The sequence below is a fragment of the Benincasa hispida genome, chromosome 1, assembly GCF_027475165.1.
Source record: "Benincasa hispida cultivar pf3 chromosome 1, pf3_genome.v1.1, whole genome shotgun sequence".
NCBI lineage: Eukaryota > Viridiplantae > Streptophyta > Magnoliopsida > Cucurbitales > Cucurbitaceae > Benincasa > Benincasa hispida.
Genome location: NC_143478.1, coordinates 1,038,974 through 1,061,356, shown reverse-complemented (window position 1 = coordinate 1,061,356; position 22,383 = coordinate 1,038,974). Strand labels below are relative to the sequence as shown.

Here is a 22,383-nt window from a genome sequence, read left to right as displayed (position 1 = left end):
ACGAACGAATGAATTAAAAAAGCTTATTCTAAAAAAATAAAATGTAAAAAATGATGATAATAATTAAAAATTGTGAAATGACATATGGAGTGAGGAGAGAGGCAAAGCATGAAAAAAGGGAGGAACGGCAGAATCTAAAAATTAGGAGAAAATTTTCTTCACCGTTCAAATAATTATCAAACTGATTCATATCCTCTTCTTCTTTCTTCCTCATTTCAATCACAAAATCCAACGTCCTCGATTCCTTTTTACCTCATTTAGCGATATCGCCGATTTCTATGCTGTTGTTACTTTCTTTGATCAACACAATTCAGAAATGGAAACTTTCATGTTGCATAATTTACAATTTGACGCCGATGATTCGTCGTTTCTGAAATGAGCTGTAGCCAAAAAAAGAAGAACAACAAACAATTACCTATATATATAAATGGCAACTTCGTCTTCAAGTCCGAAGAAGACGCTTCCGAACTCACCGTCTTCCTCCGGACGACCGCCGCAGGCAGTGAAGTTTTCTCGCCGGACCTCCAGTGGCCGATTCGTAAGTCTTTCCCGCGACGAAGATTTAGATATGACAGGCGATTACTCTGGCCAAACCGATTACATAAACTACACCGTATTGATGCCTCCAACGCCTGATAATCAACCAGGCGGAGGCGGAACGGCATCAGATTCCAAATCGGACGGTACTGCGAAGAGTCGATTCGGATCGGAGGCTCGAGGATTAATCAGGCGAGTCGGAGATTCAGAGGCGAATGGAGGCGGCGGCGGAGATAACGATGCGGCGAAGATGGATCGGAGAATGTCGGTGATGAAATCGTCGAACAATAAATCGATGTTGTTGCGAAGCCAAACGTCCGATTTCGATCATAACCGTTGGTTGTTTGAATCGAAAGGAAGATACGGAATCGGAAATGCGTATTGGCAGGATGGAGATCAAGATCATGGCTATGTTAGTGAGGGGATGAGCATGGCGGATTTCATGGACAAGCCATGGCGGCCGCTCACTCGTAAAATCAAAGTTCCGCCCGCTATTCTTAGCCCCTACAGGTACGTTTTTACATCGTTTCATTATTAAGGGTAGTCTTGTAAATTTGTGTATGATTTTTACCATTTGGGGTAAAATTTCTATGAATTACCTTCTTTTTTTTTTTTGCATTTGTTCATGTTGCATAGACAAAAATATAGATTAGACTTACGGTTGTTCTCTTTCTTTAGTCGCACAAATTTAGAGTTCACATAAAGAGTCATTTTCTGAAATTGTAAACTCCTTTCTGTGAACTATTTGACATCAAATTGATAGAATAAGTAGATATTAGATTGTGTTTGAGAGTGATAAATTTGAGTAATGATTTTAGAATAAGAGATTTAGATACAATTGATTTTTATACAATCAAATGTATGTTTGATTCTAAAAGTGAAGTTAGAGTTACCCAATTACTCAAAATTATATTTTCTAAGAAGTTATTATTACTAAATAATTATGGTAAATATCTATTTCTATTTATTTTATTATCAAATTCTTATATACATGATTGATAATTTGAGTAAAGCGGATGTTTATAACAAATATTAAAAGAAAACTTAAAAGGTATATAATTGTTTGTTTTATTAACAATTTAATGATAGAAAATACATGTCATCTTTTGTTCCAATATTTGAAATAAAAAAAATGATTTCACAAATAGCTAACCAACGGTATTAAAAAAATGAATTAAATAATCATTTTGGGATTGATTTCCTGTCATTCACTTAACAAAAATTGCCTATCAACTAATTCTTTCAAAATCAATTTGAAATGATTTTAAATTTTTTTAAAATCAATTTAAACTCATGTCAAATAAACACCATTAAGAAAATTTGATTTTGACCACCTCAAAACTACTCTCAAACCTATCTTAAAAATTCGTGCCAAATAAATACATATAAACACTACGATTTGTCCTTTATTAAAACTAATGCATTGATCTTTGAAACTAATGTCTACTTTATCCAAACACAAAAACTTGTACTTTTCTAAACAACTTTTTAGAATAAACGATTTCGTTCTGTCCCAATCCACCCTAAAATAATTTATTCCTATAAAATTTAAAACAAAAATAAGAGATTCTTTTAATGACTACAAATTTTTAGTGAGTTTAATTTATTAAAGTTATGTTTGTATTTGATTGCTACTTTTAAATCATTCATAAACATGTTTTTAGTTACTAGTTATATGTATAGACAAATATGATTGTTTTTAAAATTATCTTTTTAAAAGAGATAACAAAACTAATTATATTAAGTTTGTTAGATTTTGAATAAACCCTTTTATATAAGTTAATTCAACATATAAATTATGAATTAGTTAAAACTAAATCATTTTTATAGTTCAAGTTTTTTTTTTTTTTTTTGACAGTACGTGAATAGGGAGAAATGTAAGATCAATAGTACATATTTTATGTCAATTGTAGGTTGTATTTTCAAACATCTTAATTTTATTCTTATTTTATTAATGTAATATAAATAAACCATTTATACTTTAAATTAGGCTGCTGGTGTTTATTCGAATGGTAGTATTGGCATTCTTCCTTGCATGGCGAATCCGAAACCCGAATCCTGATGCAGTATGGCTATGGGGAATGTCTATTGTTTGTGAGGTATGGTTTGCCTTCTCATGGTTGTTGGATATACTTCCCAAGCTCAACCCTATAAATCGAGCCACCGACCTCGCCGCGCTTCGAGAAAAGTTTGACCAGGCTACCCCGACCAACCCGACTGGGCGGTCCGACCTCCCCGGAGTCGACGTGTTCGTGTCAACCGCTGACCCAGAGAAGGAACCACCACTCGTCACAGCCAACACCATCCTATCAATCTTAGCCGTTGATTACCCTGTGGAAAAGCTGTCGTGCTACATTTCAGATGATGGTGGAGCCATACTTTCCTTTGAAGCCATGGCAGAGGCTGTAAAGTTTGCAGAGGTTCTGTTTCCTATTGATGATCCCTGTTTAAACTATTTCTAGGTTAAATTACAAATTTAGTGTACAGAAAGTTAGAATCTAGTCCTTAAAATTTTAAAAATTAGAATATAACTTTTATAGTTTGATAGCATGGTATGATAAAATCCTCATAAATAATCCCTAAAATAGATATTATATAATTACAAGAATTTTATAAGTAATAGAAGACTAATTTCTAACTATAAACTGTAGGAATTAAATTCTATTTTTTTTCTTCAAATTTTAGGGGATCAAATTTACAATTTAACATTATTTCTAGAATTAGGTGTTGTGGGTTCAAGTTTGTTTTTTTCCTCATTAGCATTTACGGTTTATTTTAAAAACATTTTTAGTTTTCTTTCCATGTTGAATTTGTCATAACATTTTAAAATTATGAAACTCTCTAGATAATGTAGGACGAAAAATTAAGTGACAAAGACACTTACTTAGATTAAATTTAAAAAATAACATTTAGGCACGTCAATTTTTCGTCTAAAATTCAAAGGATTTTCTCTTTCAAATGATATTAAATCTTGAAACATTTACGAAAGGTCAAGAATAGTATTGAAATTCAGGTGTATCTAGAGTATCAATACTCAAGTAGTACCTAGTTTTTTTTTTTTAAAAAAAATGTATATATGAAATTATGATTGAAATTGATATTTGATGAGAGACAGGTATGGGTGCCGTTTTGCCGGAAGCACACCATAGAACCGAGAAATCCGGACAGTTATTTCAATATAAAAACGGATCCGACGAAGAACAAGAAGCGGCCGGATTTTGTGAAGGACCGGCGGTGGATAAAGAGGGAGTACGACGAGTTCAAGGTGAGGATCAACGGGCTACCGGATGCCATAAGAAAGAGGAGTGAAATGTACAATAAAAGAGAGGAAGACAAGGAGAAAAAACTAGCTCGAGAGAAGAACGGCGGTGAAACACCGGCTGATCCGGTCAAGGTCCCTAAGGCCACGTGGATGGCCGATGGCACCCACTGGCCTGGAACTTGGCTTAACCCAGCCGCTGACCATACCAAGGGTGACCACGCTGGCATTTTGCAGGTTCCATATTCCCTCTATCTTTATTTTATTTTATTTTATTTTATTTTATTTTCTGAATTTGTTATATTATTCTTTTGGTCTATTTTTTGAAGTTGAAATATTTGTTTTTCTAAGTTCAGGACTAAATAAATATTTTGAAAATTAGTGAATCAAAATGAAACATGAATAAAAATTCAACTACCTAAATAGAATTTAAATAATTAATTGATTGATTTTATTGTCTATAATTCTTTTTTGTTGCATTACTACGTTTAGTTTTTACATCACACTATTAGAAGTTTACTCCACATTTGGTTAAGTTTATTTCTTTAGTAGTTAAAAAAAAAAAAAAAAAAAAAAAAAAAGTTTATTCCTTGAAGTATAATTTTTTACAAATATATTTATATTCGAAACCAATTTTGAAAAACAAAATAATTTATTAACCCCATTTTGTAATCTTTTGATTGGTAGCTCTTTTTTTATTTATTTAATTGAAACTTATAAACACATCTTCCATCTATTAGTTTTTATGTTTTGTTATCTACATTTAAGGATTATTTTCAAAATTCAAGTCAAATTTTCAAAAATAAAAAAATATATTAAAAACTTGTTTTCATTTTTAGAATTTTGCAAAGTATTCAAATCTTAAGGAATATCATATCCATAATTAAGAAATTGTGAAAAAAAAAAATAAGCATAATTTTAAAAATCCAAAAACAAAAAACTAAGGTTTAGTTTGTTAACCATTTCCATTTTTTTTTTTTTTTTTGAAAATTAAGCATATTTCCTCCTATTTCTTACAATGATTTGCATCTTTTTTAAGTACAATGATTAAATTTTTAACTAAATTCCAAAAACAAAAACAAAAACAAAATTTTAAAAATGATTTATTTTAGTTTCCAAAATATAGTTTGGTTTTTCAAACCATTGGTAAAAAGTGAATAACAAAGGAATAAATTTGGAGGTGGTTTATAGGCTTAATTTTCAAAAACTAAAAATTAAAAATTAAAGAGTTACCAAATGAGACCTAATTTGGTTTTTAGTTTTTAGTTTTTAAAAATCAAGCCTATGAACATCTCTTCCACCTCTAAATTTCTTGTTTTGTTATATAATTTCTATCGATGTTTTAAAAAACCAAGTCAAATTTTGAAATTAAAAAAAATTGTTTTTCAAAACTTGTTTTTATTTTTAGAATTTGGCTAACAAGATTCAACACTTTTACTTAAAAAACATGGTTAAGAAATTAAGAAAAGTAGGCTAGTATTTAAAATTTACATTAAATTTCAAGAATATATTTCTTAAAAAAACAGATAAAGACAAAACATGTAGGTGAAAAATATGTTTACAAACTTAAATTTGAAAAAAAGAAAAATGAAAACCAATAATAAACTTTAGTAATATTATTGCTAGTTAAACCTATTTTTTTTTAACCCTTAAAAATGCACACAGGTAATGACAAAGGTACCAGAAAACGAACCAGTAATGGGACATCCAGATGAGAACAAATTGGACTTCACAGGAGTTGACATTAGAATACCAATGTTTGCATACGTGTCACGAGAGAAACGGCCTGGTTATGACCACAACAAGAAGGCTGGAGCCATGAATGCCATGGTTCGAGCCTCTGCAGTGTTATCAAATGGTCCATTTATTCTCAATTTGGACTGTGACCATTATTTCTACAATTGTCAAGCTATTAGAGAAGGGATGTGCTTCATGATGGATCGAGGTGGAGACAGGGTTTGTTATATTCAATTCCCTCAAAGATTTGAAGGAATTGATCCTTCGGATCGCTATGCCAACCATAACACTGTCTTCTTTGATGGTATACCTATATTTAGAATTAATTATAGAACTAAAAATTTCTTGACGGTTTTTAGAACAAATGTTTTATTGTTATATTTACTAGTTTCATCTCTAAACTTTGAAGTATGGGTTATATGATTCATCAACTCTCAAAAATGTCTAATACATTTTTAAATTTTCAATTTGGTATCTAATGAAACCTTAAACTTTTTATCTTAGTCTAATAGTATTGCTTCTAGACTTCTAGTCATGAATTTTTTTCTTAGTGAACAATGATTGTGATCGTGAAGGAAGTTGAAAGTATTTGTGACCAAAACAAAAGCATTTTATAATATAACTTTAGTTATCTGTATTGTTTCATTTGACCAAGGAACTTTGACATCTAGCTCTATAATCTTAAAAGTGGTTTAGAGTCCATCATTACCAACAAAGAAAAAAAAATCAAACATATCCTAAAAATGAGTGTCAAAATGTTTTTTCAGCTACTTGTTACGATAAAAATAATAATAATAATAATAATAATAAAAAAATGTATGCTTTTGATCATTCCAAATAGTCTTAGGCATTTGATTCCAAACTCTACCCTAAAAACACGTGTTTGTAATTTTCAAGCTTTGGAATTGTATCAAACAAACCTAAAGATTTGATTTTCAAACTTTTGATTTTGAACATGCATGTCAAACGTCTCCTAAATGCTTAAAAAGTGTTTTTAAACACTTGGAAAGCAATCCAAATAGATGCTTAATTTCCTATATAGTGGTATTGTCTTATTTGATTAAAAGCATTTCAATGTTTGTTTCAGGTAATATGAGAGCATTGGATGGTCTTCAAGGCCCAGTCTATGTGGGAACTGGTTGCATGTTCAGGCGATATGCATTGTATGGGTTCAATCCACCAAGAGCAAACGAATACACAGGCATGTTTGGCCAAGTCAAGTCCGTAGCCAGAACCAATTACCAACCATCTGAGGAAGATGATTCTGACTCTCAACCTTTGACATCCCACCCTGACTTGGACCTCCCAAAGAAGTTTGGAAACTCTACCGTTTTTACAGACTCCATCCCTGTGGCTGAGTTCCAAGGACGCCCCCTTGCCGATCACATCTCCGTCAAGAACGGCCGACCCCCTGGTGCCCTACTCACGGCTCGTCCACCACTTGATGCCCAGACTGTTGCTGAGGCCGTTGCTGTCATCTCATGCTGGTAAGCTTTTGAGTTCAATAGTTGTTTCTAGCAATGTCGTATTCAATCCTCTAATTCATACTTATAAGTCACTTATTGAATCTCGTGATAACATATGTAAGATTATATATGCATACCCCAACCTATCATTCTTAATTTTTTTGTTTTAGTGGTAGTTTAGAAGTTTGTACAATAATATTAAAGCTATTTGTGTATATATTAAGTTTAGGTTTTAATCTCTTGACTTTAAAAAAAATATCTAATAAATCTCATTGTGTCAATTAAGTATCCAAAATTTAGAAAATATTCAATAAAATTTTTTGAGGACCTATTCTACTCCTTATTGAATGTTCAAAGACTTGAGCAACACCTATTGTACTCCTTTAACACAACTTTCAAACTGGTAATTAATCCTTTAAGATGAACATAATTCCTATTCTAACTAAAGATGAATTATAAATACCCTTAACAAATGAATGATATCACTTGTTTTTTGTTTGTTTTTTTTTTTTTTTTTCCCTTTTGGAGTGTAGGTACGAGGACAAGACCGAGTGGGGAGAAAGAATTGGATGGATTTATGGATCAGTGACAGAGGATGTGGTAACTGGATATAGAATGCACAATCGTGGGTGGCGGTCGGTTTATTGTATCACCAAGCGCGATGCCTTTCGTGGCACTGCACCAATCAACCTCACGGATCGCCTTCACCAAGTGCTTCGATGGGCTACTGGTTCAGTCGAAATCTTCTTCTCCAAAAACAATGCTTTTCTTGGAAGCAAACGCCTCAAATTCCTTCAACGTGTGGCCTATCTAAATGTTGGAATTTACCCATTCACTTCCATTTTCTTGGTCGTATACTGCTTTCTCCCCGCACTTTCCCTCTTCTCAGGACACTTCATAGTACAAGGCTTAAACGTTGCCTTTCTTATCTATCTTCTCATCATCACCGTTTGCCTTTGCCTTCTATCCCTCCTTGAAGTAAAATGGTCAGGCATTGCCTTAGAAGAATGGTGGAGAAATGAGCAGTTTTGGGTCATTGGTGGAACCAGTGCCCATCTTGCTGCAGTCATTCAGGGACTTCTCAAAGTCATAGCCGGGATCGAAATCTCCTTCACCCTAACGTCCAAATCGGCTGGGGAAGACGAAGATGACATTTATGCCGATCTTTACTTAGTCAAATGGACGAGTCTGTTTATAATGCCACTAACAATCATGATTGTTAACATTATTGCAGTTGTAATTGGATTCTCAAGGACCGTGTACAGTGTGATACCACAATGGAGTAAGCTAGCTGGAGGTTTATTCTTTAGCTTTTGGGTGTTGGCTCATATGTACCCATTTGCCAAAGGGTTGATGGGCAGAAGAGGAAGGCTCCCAACTATTATCTATGTATGGTCAGGGCTGCTTTCAATCACTGTGTCTCTGCTATGGATATCTATAAGTCCACCTGACAGTACCCCTGATGGAAATATTTAGGTATGATGTTTTTTTTTTTTTCTTTTTTTAAATTTAAATCAATGGGGATATTGAAAGCCCTACGTCTTACATTCTACTCATGGTTCACACCTATTAATTTACGAGGTTTCACCCCACTCCAAAGCTCTCCAAAAGATAACAAAAAATTCCAAGTTATTAAATTTTCCACCTACTTCTGTTCTCTTTAGTATTGTCCAGAAATACTGCAAGAGAAGTGATTTATGTCTGGTACAAAGAAGTAATTGTATTATGTATATTAGTACTGGTTTAATTGGAGCTTGTGTAGTGATGGATGTTTTGATCTATGATGTAAATTTTTTTAAGATATGTTGAGATCCAAAAGTGAAGTATGAATCAATACTAGTGTCTTCTCTCCTCTTGTGGATTTTAGGTTGAGCTAAATTTATAGTCATTAGGCATTTGTCTCTCCCCCCAAAGAAAAAACAGGTCCAAATATCAAATAGCTCCAAAAGCTATTCTTCTACTTCCAAAAGTATTGAAGTTTTTCAAAATTCATTTTCAAACAAGAACTGATTTAGATTCCTTGAGAAATATGCCTATATCTATGTCTATCTATCTATATATATATAAAATTTAAAGACAACTGATCAACTATCAACCTTGCCAATAGTAAGAGCAGAGAATATGGTACAATTCAAAGTTACATATATGGTTCTTTTCCCTTTTCTAGTCTTAGTGTAAAATTAACTAGGACATATAATGATTGATATACAAGATAAACAATTTGAACACTTACGTGAACTGCTACCAGAAAATAGCCGCTCGATAGTATGAGTAAGTTATTTATCATAGCAGAAAATCACGAACCCGAACCTGTCTCTTTATTGCATTCGTAAAACCCTACAAATGACATATTTCAATAAAAACAATCTTTGAGACCTAAAACATGTCCAGAAAATCAATCGATGCTCTCAACATGAGATGAATGACCAAATTCTTTATGCATTTGGAATTAAGGGGCCAATGATAACAAATTTAGCAGCAACTCTTATAAATGGCACAAGATATCACTGAAGATTCGGAGGGAATATTATCGTGTTTAAGCCATGATTGTTACCTCGTTAAATTTAAACAGCAATGGACGAAGATCTCTCTCCAACGTAATTTCCTTCTTCTCAATGGAATCAGAATTTGGAGAGCCTTTACCACCTGGTTTTCGGAATCTAGTTTTAAAAACTAAATAGGTTAAGATCTCGATAGGCAACTAAAACTTATATGGAACATTATGATACACTACTTGATAACATTGAGCTCATGGATTATAAAAATTTAGAATTTTTTACATTAACAATAGTCAAAACAAGGCTTCACAGTTTTCTTCAATAAGAACAAAATAAAAGGTACAAGTTCACTAGACGCACAGCTAGAAAAGAACTTTCAGCTTCTACATCAAGATTGCTTTCTTTCAGCAAGCAATGGAAAGAATGATTAAGCAGATATCAATACCAAGGAATAAATGCTTAATGAAATTACAACATAAATTATAAACCACCATGTTACAAACAATTAGAAGAGAATTTACTGTAGCTTTCTTTATCAAAGATAATCATGCAGGAAATGAGAACAAGTAGGAAGTCGCAAAGCATGAATCAAGTTTTCTATTCTAGATTTCAAGAAACGATAATAGACACAGAAAACATTACTATACCTATCAAAAAAACTTGAGGAACCCAAGGAGGGGTTTTTCAGGACTCCCGAGGACTTTAGATTAACACCTGGAGCAGAGTTCCCATCAGAAGCTGAAGTTGAATTACTTGGATGGCGCTGTGCTGAATACGATTTTTGGTCTTCTCTGTTGTTCTTAGCCGATAAAGCTACACAGTCAGTTTTCACGAGTCCACCTTTTAAAGGTTTGTCCCGGGAGCCTTCATGGTTTACCTTCTTGGCATCTGATAGCGGCTCCAATTTTCCATTGCTCCCTTGCAAGATTTTTTTATTCTCAACCTATGCATACAATAGATAAGGCAATAGATCAGTTTGAAAAGGCTGATGACTAGACTAGGTGCAAAATTCTCTAATGAAAACTTTTAATAAAACTTCTAAAGAAAATGCCTTCGGTTATACTTGCTGGTTGGAATAACCATCCAGTCCTTATTTTAAAGAATTTTGCTACTCAACATGATGATTAAAAGAAGCTTTCATCAGTCAAATTGTGAATATATGAAGGGAGGACTACCAATAAAAAATAAATCAACATTTATTTATATACTATTTTGAACAATACGATCAGGTTTGTAAATGATAAGGGGGAAAGTAAAAGATATAAAAATTTTCAGTAAACAATTCTGAATACGTAGAGTAGATTATCTTACCTCATGAACCAATAATTGCTTCATAGCTAATGTAAGTACATTATGACAGCTTTCATACCCCTGAATGATCGTGGAAATCAAAAACTTGGACCAACAACGGTAAAGCAAACACGAAACAAACCACCAAGAGCATGACAATAACTCGAACCTTAAAGAAAACAAAGCTATCTATGGGGGGATCTAAAGCAAGAACTGAACCATCTAAAGTTGCTTCATGTCTGGAGCTATTGGAATGAGGATCTGATTTTATTTGCTTATATGAGATAGCATATGACACCATGACACTAACTAACTGAGTGAGATCGTCCTTCTCTTTTTCCGACAGTAGGTGCATTGCCCTCTGTAAAAATAGACCACGTGTTACTAAAAGTAATAACAATGAAGAGAACATAAAGTTGCATCAAAAGTTGAAGATAGAAAGGTTATTTACTTATTTTATTGACAAGAAACATATATGATAACAATATTAAAATAAATAAAAGTTTAACTTTTTTTTCTTTTGAAACAGAATAATTTTTTTTTTCTTTTGAAACAGAAACAGAACCCTTCATTGATATAATGAAAAGAATCTAGTGCTTAAAGTACAATGATACATAAGAGCTAGTTGCAACTTAAAGAAAAATCAAAGTTTAATTAATTAATTAATATATATATATATATTAAAAAAAATCAAATGCCATTTCAAGGGGAACAAATACAAGAACCCTGGTAAAAGCTACAGAGAAAAGGATCTAATTTGTCAGCAAAAAATCATTGGAATATTTTGTCAGACAAGAAATAAAATCATGAGATGTAGTAAAAATAACTATTATTATAGTACGGCTGATGATGCCACAAGATGAATACAGTTCCAAACCTCCCATACGTTCCTCTTCTCCTTAGCATTCTTTAATTCTCTCCTTCCATGTTTCCCAAAAGTAGTCATGATCGTAATTTGTAACCAAAGAAAACAAAATTCATACTCGTCCTTTTAAGTTTGAAATATGTGGTTACAGCACCCATGGAAATGTTTGGGGCAAGCATTTTGATTGGTGGAATTCAAATCCAGCCCAACATTTATGGCAGGTTTATGGCAGTTGGTAATAAAGCTTGTATTAATGCCCATTTTTAGTTTAATTAACTCGATCACATTTAAATCTCCTCTTCCTTCACGTTCATATGACTCTCACAAACCATCTACTCTCTAGAGACACGATAAGCAAAAACATCAAAAAGAGAAATAAAATGTCAACCAATATTGAGAAAAGAAAAATACAGGGCAAGCAATATAGAATGTGAAGACTAAAATATGATGTTAGCAATTACCGGTTTAAGAGTTCGAGGTGATATAATATGCAGTAAAGGTGAAACCAAGTCTTCCACAAATGTCTTAGAGTTAATATGCCTTGAAATAAGTGGAGGAACTTTGCAATGCCAAGACCTCAAATTTTCCATTTTTTCCAATATCAGTGCTCGGCATCTGAGAGCACAAGAAGTATGGTCACCACTAATTTAAAAGAACAAAGTTTCTTACATTTTAATCATTATAGAGTAGACTCGATGATACCTTTGATAAGATTTTGGCCATTCAATATTTGGTCTTTGAACTTGAGCCACACACCGATGTATGGTAATTACAGAAGAAGGTTGATAAACTATAATGATTATATATATATAAGAGGTTAAAGTGTAAGAGAAATAATTTAAACGGCTAAAACAAGAAACTTGATAGATGCTAGAAGTTTTTCACCGTTAAGGATCATTTGATGTGTCTGCATGATATATTGGTTCATAAGATCTGAAACTCCAAGCATTTCAAGGCATTTGACCTTGAAACAACATTGCATAGTTTCAGAAATCATCTTGGTAGTTGCATTAAAACAGGAAGAAATTTTTTTAAAAAAATGTAAAGAATTTCATTAACTTACAGTCTTTTGCATCATTGGATCGTGATAATTAAGCTGCAAAATATTTTCATGAATTCCATCCAAAATCAACTCATAGTCACCGCTGCATATTCATGGACCAAAAATTAGACCATGTTCTAAACATGATATCGAAAAGAACAGGATGAAATAATTTCAATACTCACCGATATGATAAAAGTGAGTGCAAATGTTCAATTTTATCACACGTGTTCCTGGATTTACTATCTGATCTACTTTGAAGCTTCATTTTTCTCGTATGAAAAATCTAAGCAAGATAAATATGGTCAAGTATGGATATGGTGAAAATCAAATTAAAGAGGCCATTGCCCAAAACATAATATGGAATCATTTTATGGCCATTACCTCTTTCCAAATGTCAAAGACAGTTTTAGACATATCCTTTTGTCCAACCACTTGAGAACCAATCTCCTCCTAATGGTCAGAAAGACAATAAAACAATAACCATAAATTCATAAAGTTCAATTTTTTTTGCCCACCAGTAAAAGAACTTTATCAACCAGTATGTTTATAGGAGGACCAACTGAGTGAAGCCTTTTAAATTTGATCACTGATAAAAACATTAGGGGAGGGGGGGTGTGAAAGAACAATAGAATCAACACTGCAAGGTCAACTTACTGCGGAAAGGGTTTCTCTCTTCTTGTAGAGAAACTGAAGAGTGTTCAGACAAGACCGAATGTCACATTCTGTATAGTAACAAAGATCATGAAAGATTAATAAAATGGTTCGAATATTGATTTAGTTCTTCAATGCAAAAACTGCCATGCCACTGGAAGCAGGAAAATGCACGACACAAAAAGCATACAGGCTAAAAACAAAGTATATTTGACCTGTATACTGTGCAAGTGCAGAAAGCGCCGTAGAGCTTGATCTCATTCCCTCTTGGTTACATATGTACTTGAGTCTAAAATAACAAAAACTAATAAATGAACAAAAATCTACAAACAAGAACTAAACTCTTGAAAGTTGACTGTGCAACTATAATAAGAATGTCACGAAAATACAAGCATAGGAAATATCATAACGATGTGATAAGATTTCAAAGAAAATGCTTTGGTCCAATGGGAATTTCGTCCTTATTTGGAGGTTGTAGTTTGAAAGAAACTCTAGAATCTTAAATGATTGAGGAACTAATAGTGACCTTTTCTGAAGTTCGGTTAGTGTTTTTGCTTCTAGTTGATCCTCCACTTCTAAATTCTTTTGTAATTATAGCCTAACCCAAATTTATACTAGTTGGACTCCTTCTTTGTAAGTTGTGTGTTGTGGGTATACCTCATCTCCTCCTCCTTTTGAATTGTGCTCTTTGATAATGAAAGTTTTGATTCTTTTGTTTCTCATATAATATATACATAAGGATTTCAAAATATCATACTTTTTACAGAAAAATTTATGCTAAGGGTGAAAAATTGGTAACCTAAACAACCTAATTATCCAACAGAAAAAATACACAATGAAATGATTTGCTCTTGCCACTTATTAGCTAGGCATTACATGCATCACATCTCAAACGACCAGAAACCACCATCAAGGAAAACTGTTTCAAAAAATAAAGATGATAGGTTTTTGAAATTTTTTAATAAATAAATACTAAAAATCACCGTTCATAGACAAATAAATAAATGGTAAATTTACTCATGATAACAGATTTTCAAAAATTAAGACTGTTTAAATATATTAATTAAAAAATTATTATTATTGTTATTAGAGAATCACATCTAACAGTAATGAGCCAATTATTATACCTGCTCACGATACGATTTACCGTTGGCTGAACAAATACATGAACCCTGAAATAAGGGAGTCGTTAGTCCTTAATGCATACATATATTTGTTAAAATACATAGTAGGAAAAAAGAAAGAATAAATAAACAAATAAAGGTAGAAGAACAATTAGCAATCACATAAAGGCTATGAATACTTTCTTCCTCTCTTTTCACTGATAGGAAAGCTTCAATTTCCCAATCATAAGAGCTCAAACGAAGGTTGTAAGAATTTTCAATTGCAAATCTGGGCATAAATAACAGCCTTTTTCACAAGATATGGAGGTAAAAGAAATAAGCTGATGGATTCTGGATTTCTGTCCAAGCATGCATGAACAGAAAAGTTAAAGTCCAAATTTCTTAAACACTAGCACTTGTAAAATTGAACCGTATATACAGAGACAAGACATCAAGATTGCAACTTCTAAATGTAACAAATAAAAATTACTCCAATATATAATTCATAATCGCATAAATATAATGCCGTTTATCCCTTCGTGGATCCCCTATCACCAACAATCCAACAAATAAACCAGTACATTCCATGATCCATTTAAGTCAAGGTGATGAAGATATTAATTTCGTCCAAATATTATCTGTAAACAATATAGATACGTTTTAATGTTCTAAAATTAAATGTGAAGAACTTACTTTGCCATCAAACGTAATGATCTCAAGGCAGGTGCATATAGATCATTACATATACATATCACCTGTACATTTAAGTATGATTAAACAGAGTTACATGATTAAGAGGAGGGAAGGGGCAACAGAAAGAACAACTTTGCCTCACAGGTCTAATCAAAGAAACACTTCTTTGCCCTTTCTTGGAGGATCTTTTGCCTGGCTGGTCTTTAGAACTATTTTCCCTCTCGGCCTTTTTATCTGCGGAGACCTATAAAAAAAATTTAAAAAAAATAAAAATAAACCCCATAATGATAATATATAAGATAACGTCATTCAAAATGACTTGTGAAAAATCAGTACCTTATAATTGTGAGTACAAATCCATTGCATGTTAAGGTTGGCACACAAAATTTCCATTCTCAGCAAATAGGATTCAGAAAAAAGCTCTAGTTTTCAAGCATTTTAGGTTCAAAATTATTTTAGCAACCTACCTCTGATATCAAACAGTATTAGAGAAAATAATTCATCATATTATTTCTACAACTTAGGGTACAATTTATATATAAAACTACAGTTGGGTGATAGAAAATTGAAAAGGAAACTCATGATCATTCTCTAGAAACTAATTAATTACCAAAAGAAATATAACAAAGATTTGTATTCTAATATTAAGAAATAATAGTGATAATAAATAAATAAATCACTTTATTTATTAAAAAAAATTGTCTTACTGTAACCAAACAGATATTTCATTTTTTAACAATTTTATTGAATAAATTTTTACAAGATACAGTCCATGGATAGGACATTGCAACAGAAACGGAGCAAGGACAAGCCCAAGCCGAGGTTACCAAAGTCTCTTCACTCTCTTCCAAATGGTACAAGGAAATTTAAATAAAAAAGGGCATAACTTTGACTCAAAGCAAGAGCTAAAAAGTGATCAGTCCATAAAACACCCAACGGACTTTTCTTTGTTTTCAAAGACTTAAATGCTTCTAACACGCCAAAAGAGCCAAAAGGAAGCTCGAACATATTAAGCCATAAGATCTCCATCTCTCTTTTAAATGGGTGGCTATCAAGAAGTAAGAAGATTATTAACTTGTTGATGCTGATGGGAGAGTCGCCTGCCAACTGAAGATGTTCTTGGGATTATTTATACAAAAAGCACCATCCTGGGAAAATGGAGCTAAACAGAAGCTTCTTATGAATAAGGCCGTGACCATGAGTACTAATACCGTAATACATCCATAGACAATTTTCCAAAAGAATGAATTTACCTTCTTTGTATAATTTGGATATGTGCAACGTGAATCTTCAACGACACTTAGAAAATAGTACTAATACAGTAAATAGGGAGATTTTCGAATAGATGGGGGGAAATATTCGGAAAAGCCTTGGAGAGGGTTTCACTAAACCATAGATTGTCCCAAAAATTTGTAGTAATTCCATTTCCATATACCTAATTCTTTTTTAGGAGAGAGGAGGAGCCAAGCCAAAAATCATGTTCAAGTATAACTGTTCATGCTGTTAACACCTTCCTCCATAACAATAAGAAAAATAACCTGGGTTTTCTTATCTGTTTAAGCAAGATAAGTCATTAGATCTCATTCTATATAAAATTTTAAAATATATATAGAGAGAGAGAGAGAAAAAGGAAAGAAAGGAAGGTAAAGACAAAATATACAACTAAAACTGATTTGATAGCAATACAGAAACTCTCTCAGGTAAACAATACAAAATATGTTTACCATCTTTAGAATGACATCCACTGCACCCTTGCCATCACTAAGTGCTCCATCGATTTCATCAATTACCTGCTCAGTTGAATTGATTATTAGGAAATTCTGAGGGAAAATTTTAAAATATCCTTTTCGTTTTTCAATTTCACTTTACAAATTTAGGCGTTCAATGTTAAAACCAACCAAACAATTTGGCCTGGCATCTCCTAACACAGAGTTCATCTGAATGGCGTCAAGAATTTTGGATTCAATTGTTGATGATGACCGATCATCACTAGCATTGACCTACATAATAAAGTTTGGACCTAGTTAAAAACTTAAAACTGGCAGAAATCTTACGAGCAATACAAGATGTACTGAACATTATATCCAAATCTGATATCACGGAAAAGCGTACAAACAAGATAAGATAACCCAATAACATTTAATTCAAGACTGAAATAAGAAAGCATGTGCGTCAGTTCACATCTCTTCGTGATGATGATAAAATGGCATGTGAAAGATAAAAAGTTTCAAATACTAACATATATATCAACCAGTTAACGCTTGGACCTTGAGTAACTAGAAAATGTTGCATTTGCATGACATAGACCGGAAAAGTAATAGCTTTGAGGCTCATCAAATATTTACAAACAAGAACCAAAAGTATATGCCCTCTTATGAAATAAACTTAATTGCCTTTTTCTGCATGAAAAACGTCGACAAACCTCGACCACATGATAGCCACAATGTTTGGCAGCTACGTGAGCAAGTGTAGTTTTGCCAAGTCCTGGGGGACCACAGAGTAAAAGAATCTGCAGTAATAACAAGATTATTTTCTCTCAATTATAACACAACAAAATTGCAATAAGATTCATCCCCTAAAAGTGTGAAGTAGGGTTGAACCAATAATAACAATTGTTTATGAAAGAATATAAGGACATACAAAAAAGCAATCCACAAAAGTCCCTATAGAAAGGGTTTACAACTGAGTAAGATATTACCTAGAGAATAATCACAAAAAGTCTTTGAAACTGAAGCCCAAAGAGAGACATGGAACTTCACCAAGGACCAAACCTCACAAGGTTCTCCATTTACACCTCTGAACACTCTATTGTTCCTCTCCCCCCAAAGATCCCACAATAGGGCACACACCCTCCCAGACCATAAGTAACTGCCTTTCATTTTGAAGGACGATTGGAATAGAAACTCCTCAATTGTCGAGCAAACATCCCTTTGGGCAACAAGCACAACATCAAACTTCTGAAAGAAGCAATTTCAGACAGCTCTCGCAAACAAATACTCCCAGAGAATGTGATTTAGGTTTTCCTCTGCCATCTAGCAAAGGATGCAACAAAAAGGGCCCAATAACAAAGGAATCTTTCTTGCAAGCCTATTTAGAGTGTTCACACGACTAGGCAACACTTGCCAAGCAAAGAACTTAACTTTCTTAGAAATTTTTATCCTCCATAAGACATCAAAAACCGACTCCCATAAGGGGAGGGATCCAGTAAAATCCTAAAGTAGGACTTACAGGATAAACCTCTAAAGGGTTCGGAGTCCAAATGCAAATATCCTGTTTCCCTTCCAAAAGGTTAAAACTCTCAATCAAAGAAAGAAAAGACGTCACGTCTGTCGTCTCCCTATTGGACAAAGGATAATGGAAACCAAAGGCAAAGGACACAGAGCTCTCCAACCATACCAAAAAAATCAAACATGTGGAGGTTTTTAAATGAAGACAAGTGATATAACTGAGGAAACGCAGAGGAGAGGGGGCGGTCTCCCACCCAATGATCTACCCAAAATACATTTCTTTCCCTCCCCCCAGAACACTAAAAACCAGATGGGAGAAAGAGGGGAGCTCAAAATAAATATCTTTCCACAGATGTCGAAGCGTGCCTTTAACCCCCTTTCGCCAACCATTCAAAGATATGGGAATCGTATTTTACTCACAATGATCTTGTGCCATAAGGATCCGGCTTCAAGGGAAAAACGCCAAAGCCATTTAGCCAATAGAGCTTTGTTACGTAACCTTAAGTTACCAATCTCAAGCCCCCCTATTCACAAGATTTCCTACCACATCCCAACAAACCAGATGAGAGTCACCCCCTTCCTCAACCCCTTCCCAAAGGAAGTCTCTTATGAGCTTCTTCATGCTCTTACAAACTAAAACAAGCTCTCGAAAAAAGGGAGAGGTAATAGATGGGAATGCAACTCAACATCGATCTGATCAAAGTAAGTCTACTAGCTTTAAAGAAAAAACTTTTCTTCAACGAGACTAACCTTTTTCGAATCTTCTGAACGGGGCCATCCCGAAGAGAGATAGCTCTCGGGTTACCTTCGAGAGGAAGACGCGAGTAGGAAGAAGGAAAATAGCCAGCCAGCCTAGCCCATTTGGTTAGCTTCGCCATATCAAAGTTAATCCCTAAAATCTAACTCCTACTCAAGTTAATTTTAAGCCCTGATATCGCTTCAAAGAACCCTAGGATGTGATTAAGAATAAGGAAGGACTCCTCTTTGCCAGAACAAAAGAACATTGTATCTCAACAAATTGCAAATGAGACAGTGCAACCTCCTTAATCCCAACCTTAAAAGGCTTCAAAATGCTACCTTCCACCCCCTAATGAAAATACAGCTCAAAACATCCCCAACCAACAGGAATAAGAAAGGAGACAAAGGCCCCCCTCCTCAGGCCTCTAGACGCCTTTATCAGACCCTTCGGAGAGCAATTGATGATAAAATCCTTAGCTTGTATAGGAAGATAAAATTATAATCGTGGAGATTTTTAACAAAGAAATTAAAGGAGTAAACTACATAAATTAAAAATCATGTGCTATTATAAATTTATAATATAAGCTTTTCAACTTTATGTGACCAACTATACTAATAACTTTATATGATCGAATAAACGAATTAATGCACAAAATAAGGAAAGCACTGAAGTAGATAAAAAGGAGAGAGAGAGAGAGAACAAAAGAAGAAGAAGAAGATTGAGATGGTAAGATACCAAAGCTAGCAACACTCAAAGATATCGCCATCGACTAATAAAGCTGGAAACACGTACATCTTCCTTTTTGGTTTTTGTTTTATGAAAGCTACTCCTTAACAAGAACACTTCTAATTGGGCTTCTTAAATGTTATCAAGCAATAACTTCAAATCATAACACAAATAAAAAACATTAATGTTTTCTGGTCAAGTAATCCAACCTTCAGAAGTTCAAAACCGAAACAAACAGTATGATTTTCAACAACGTTTCAATCTTCAATTTTATTTATAATGTCGATACCTTGTGTTCTGGTGGACTCGAAAGTCTACTTTTCTTGCTCCATGTATCCTGAATGCCATCTGCAGTACCTTTTTGATAATCTGAGAAAGTAGAATCTCGAAAATTACCAGCCTTCCATCCTGGAAACTTATTCTTCCTAGTAAAACTCGAGCTAGAGAGCTTATGATGCTGAGCAATGGAAGAGTGTCGCCTTAAAGAAGATAAAACTTCATCTGATGTAGTCCTAATTTCAGAACCAAAAACACATGAATCCCATTGTTTCAGCCATAGAAGAACCTGCATACGAGACCATTGATATAGATATAATTTGATATAAAATCAAAAATACTCAAAGCAATTAAATTTCTGATAGATTTCTGCAGTAAAGAAACAGGAATTCAAATGCTCGAGGATGTAACATGCCTCACGATTTGTTTGTTCGTCACTGAGAAGCTCTGTAAAAGAACTTGGAGCATATTTATCCACCCAAAGTCGCTCATGCACCACTGGTTCTTGAGGGAGCATTGCATCAAGCTGACTGTCATAACTAGCCTCTAAGGTCTATAATTCATAGTGACTTGTCAGACACTTATTAAGATTAACTAGAGAAAATATGGTAAAATTTTGGAAGAAAGTGTGGCTGTTACTGGTGTAGCAGTTCTATAAGGTCAAATTTGATATACCCTTAGACTAACACATATAAGAATTATACAAGCCAGATTAATCAAAGAAAAAAAAATATGAAGCATATGGGTACGACTTTTACTTTTGGTATCTTTCGGTATCTTGAGTGAGCACAAAATCTATAACTTTGCATACCTTAGTCAAAGCCTCCTTCTCCGCTCTTTCCAGTAAAACGTTGATATTTTCTTGCATTATACCTGGAAAGCGGACATAGATAAATGATTGAAGGACCAAGAAGTATGAGGGGGAAAAGCCCCTTAGTATAATTATCGCATTGAATGAACCTCGGTCTTACTTCCACCGAAATGATGCACAAATTAACCAACCCCGTGTCTGACTAAAATACTCAAAACTACCGATTAAAAAATTTTAAAAAAAAATTAGTACCTCCGTGACGCTCTTTCAAGTCCAATTTCTTTGAATCCTCCTTGTCCCCAAATCGACTCAACTTTGCATAGACTCTCTCGTCACTGTCTGGTGCCGTTATCGGAATAAAATCGCCATCAATTTCCGATACGTACCTAAAAACCGTCTTTTCCTTCACTGCCAAACTCGTTTCTTCTTCCACCATAAATTTTTTTTCGCGAGGCGGTGAATATCGAAGCCAGTCCTCATCGTTCTCCACCTCTGGCTTGTCAGTCCTGCTTTTCTTCCCTCCTGAAGGCTCCACGTCGCCCGAAACCGAATCCATCAGTACATCGGCATCGTCCGATCTCAGTCGCTTAAGGCCATTTACGGAAGAAAATTCGGTGACCGAATTCAATGCAGCACGGGAGGAATCGGGCGAGTTCGATTGCTGAATTGGACAGTCTGATAACTCTTTTTCCCGCTTTTCTTCCTCCTCGTCGATTTTGTACAGTTCCGGTTCCAGATAATCTTCATAGAGATGAAAATCTGATTCGAGAAGTTCGAGTTCGTCGGGAAGAGGAATGTCCATATCCATTTTGCCGTTCTTTGACAACACTAATCGATCGCCTTTTCCGGTGACTGAGAAAGGAGCTCTCCTCTTCGACGACGGCGGGAGATGGAGTGGGAAATAGAATCTTCTTAGATTTATGGCGGGAACCGCTCTAATCGGGTCGGACCGTTTGATACGGGTCGGTCGGGTTATCTGCTTGGGGAATTAGGGCAGGTTTGGATCATGACTAATCATATCAAAATACAATATAATAGATGCATTAAATTTTATTCAGTTTCTTTTAGTTGTAAGGTAGAGATAAGTCGTTTAGATTAACGAGAAAAAAATGCTTTTCAAAAACCTCAGTTTTGTTAAATATTTTTTATAATTAAGATATACTTAAAAAAAATTATTTCAAGTGAAAACAGTCCGCTTTTTTAAAAAAAAAATTTATGGTTAAAATTAAACACTTGAAGATATATTCTAAATACATCAAACGATGGAGAATAATACATCAAGTTATGCTCCTTTTGACAAATTGTGTCGGGTGTATATATGTATGCATGCATATATGTATATTTGAGTAAAACAAACAATGAGTCCATTGTACCAAACACCAATTTACGTTTATGTGTTAAAGTAGAATACAACCCTGACTATTTATTATAAATTTCTCTAAATATCTATACCATAATTT

General features: G+C 33.9%; 2 protein-coding genes across 6 annotated transcripts; one reads left to right on the top strand and one right to left on the bottom strand.

Annotated features, from left to right (window-relative positions):
- Nucleotides 1-300: 300 nt before the first annotated feature.
- On the top strand, nt 301-8,579 carry CSLD1 (cellulose synthase-like D1). Its single transcript, XM_039043758.2, has 6 exons — nt 301-1,047; nt 2,528-2,957; nt 3,653-4,033; nt 5,462-5,837; nt 6,621-7,020; nt 7,533-8,579. Exons 1-6 carry the CDS (start codon nt 428-430, stop codon nt 8,473-8,475), a joined length of 3,150 nt encoding a protein of 1,049 aa, XP_038899686.1. The 5' UTR covers nt 301-427; the 3' UTR covers nt 8,476-8,579.
- On the bottom strand, nt 2,962-21,834 carry CTF18 (P-loop containing nucleoside triphosphate hydrolases superfamily protein). Of its 5 annotated transcripts, none has more exons than XR_005484390.2 (24): nt 21,176-21,833; nt 20,924-20,985; nt 20,528-20,665; nt 20,126-20,401; nt 17,567-17,653; nt 17,043-17,144; nt 16,869-16,934; nt 15,287-15,388; nt 15,145-15,206; nt 14,476-14,520; nt 13,564-13,637; nt 13,352-13,419; nt 13,079-13,147; nt 12,880-12,980; nt 12,716-12,797; nt 12,538-12,616; nt 12,355-12,442; nt 12,114-12,267; nt 10,957-11,148; nt 10,809-10,868; nt 10,145-10,440; nt 9,554-9,659; nt 9,233-9,336; nt 2,962-2,980 (listed from the first exon to the last, which is right to left on the bottom strand). XR_005484390.2 is itself a non-coding variant. In XM_039043774.2 (23 exons), the coding sequence occupies exons 1-23, from the start codon at nt 21,729-21,731 to the stop codon at nt 9,283-9,285; spliced, it is 2,919 nt and encodes a 972-aa protein (XP_038899702.1). In that variant the 5' UTR covers nt 21,732-21,834; the 3' UTR covers nt 9,069-9,282. The 5 variants fall into 5 exon arrangements, 1 of the variants encoding a protein (XP_038899702.1); XR_005484388.2 differs by lacking the exon at nt 2,962-2,980 and adding an exon at nt 6,864-7,004; XR_005484389.2 differs by lacking the exon at nt 2,962-2,980 and adding an exon at nt 6,877-7,017.
- Between the last annotated feature and the right edge of the window lie 549 nt (nt 21,835-22,383).

What these genes read in the sequence shown, in the direction of transcription:
- CSLD1 (XM_039043758.2), top strand. Translation starts at nt 428, where the DNA reads ATGGCAACTTCGTCTTCAAGTCCGAAGAAGACGCTTCCGAACTCACCG. An exon ending in GCTATTCTTAGCCCCTACAG is followed by an intron (nt 1,048 to 2,527) that starts GTACGTTTTTAC and finishes ACTTTAAATTAG; the next exon opens with GCTGCTGGTGTTTATTCGAA. An exon ending in TAACACTGTCTTCTTTGATG is followed by an intron (nt 5,838 to 6,620) that starts GTATACCTATAT and finishes TGTTTGTTTCAG; the next exon opens with GTAATATGAGAGCATTGGAT.
- CTF18 (XM_039043774.2), bottom strand. Translation starts at nt 21,731, where the DNA reads ATGGATATGGACATTCCTCTTCCCGACGAACTCGAACTTCTCGAATCA. An exon ending in CGAGTCCACCAGAACACAAG is followed by an intron (nt 17,654 to 20,125) that starts GTATCGACATTA and finishes TTATTACTGCAG; the next exon opens with ATTCTTTTACTCTGTGGTCC. An exon ending in TGGATGTCATTCTAAAGATG is followed by an intron (nt 15,389 to 16,868) that starts GTAAACATATTT and finishes TTTTTTTTATAG; the next exon opens with GTCTCCGCAGATAAAAAGGC.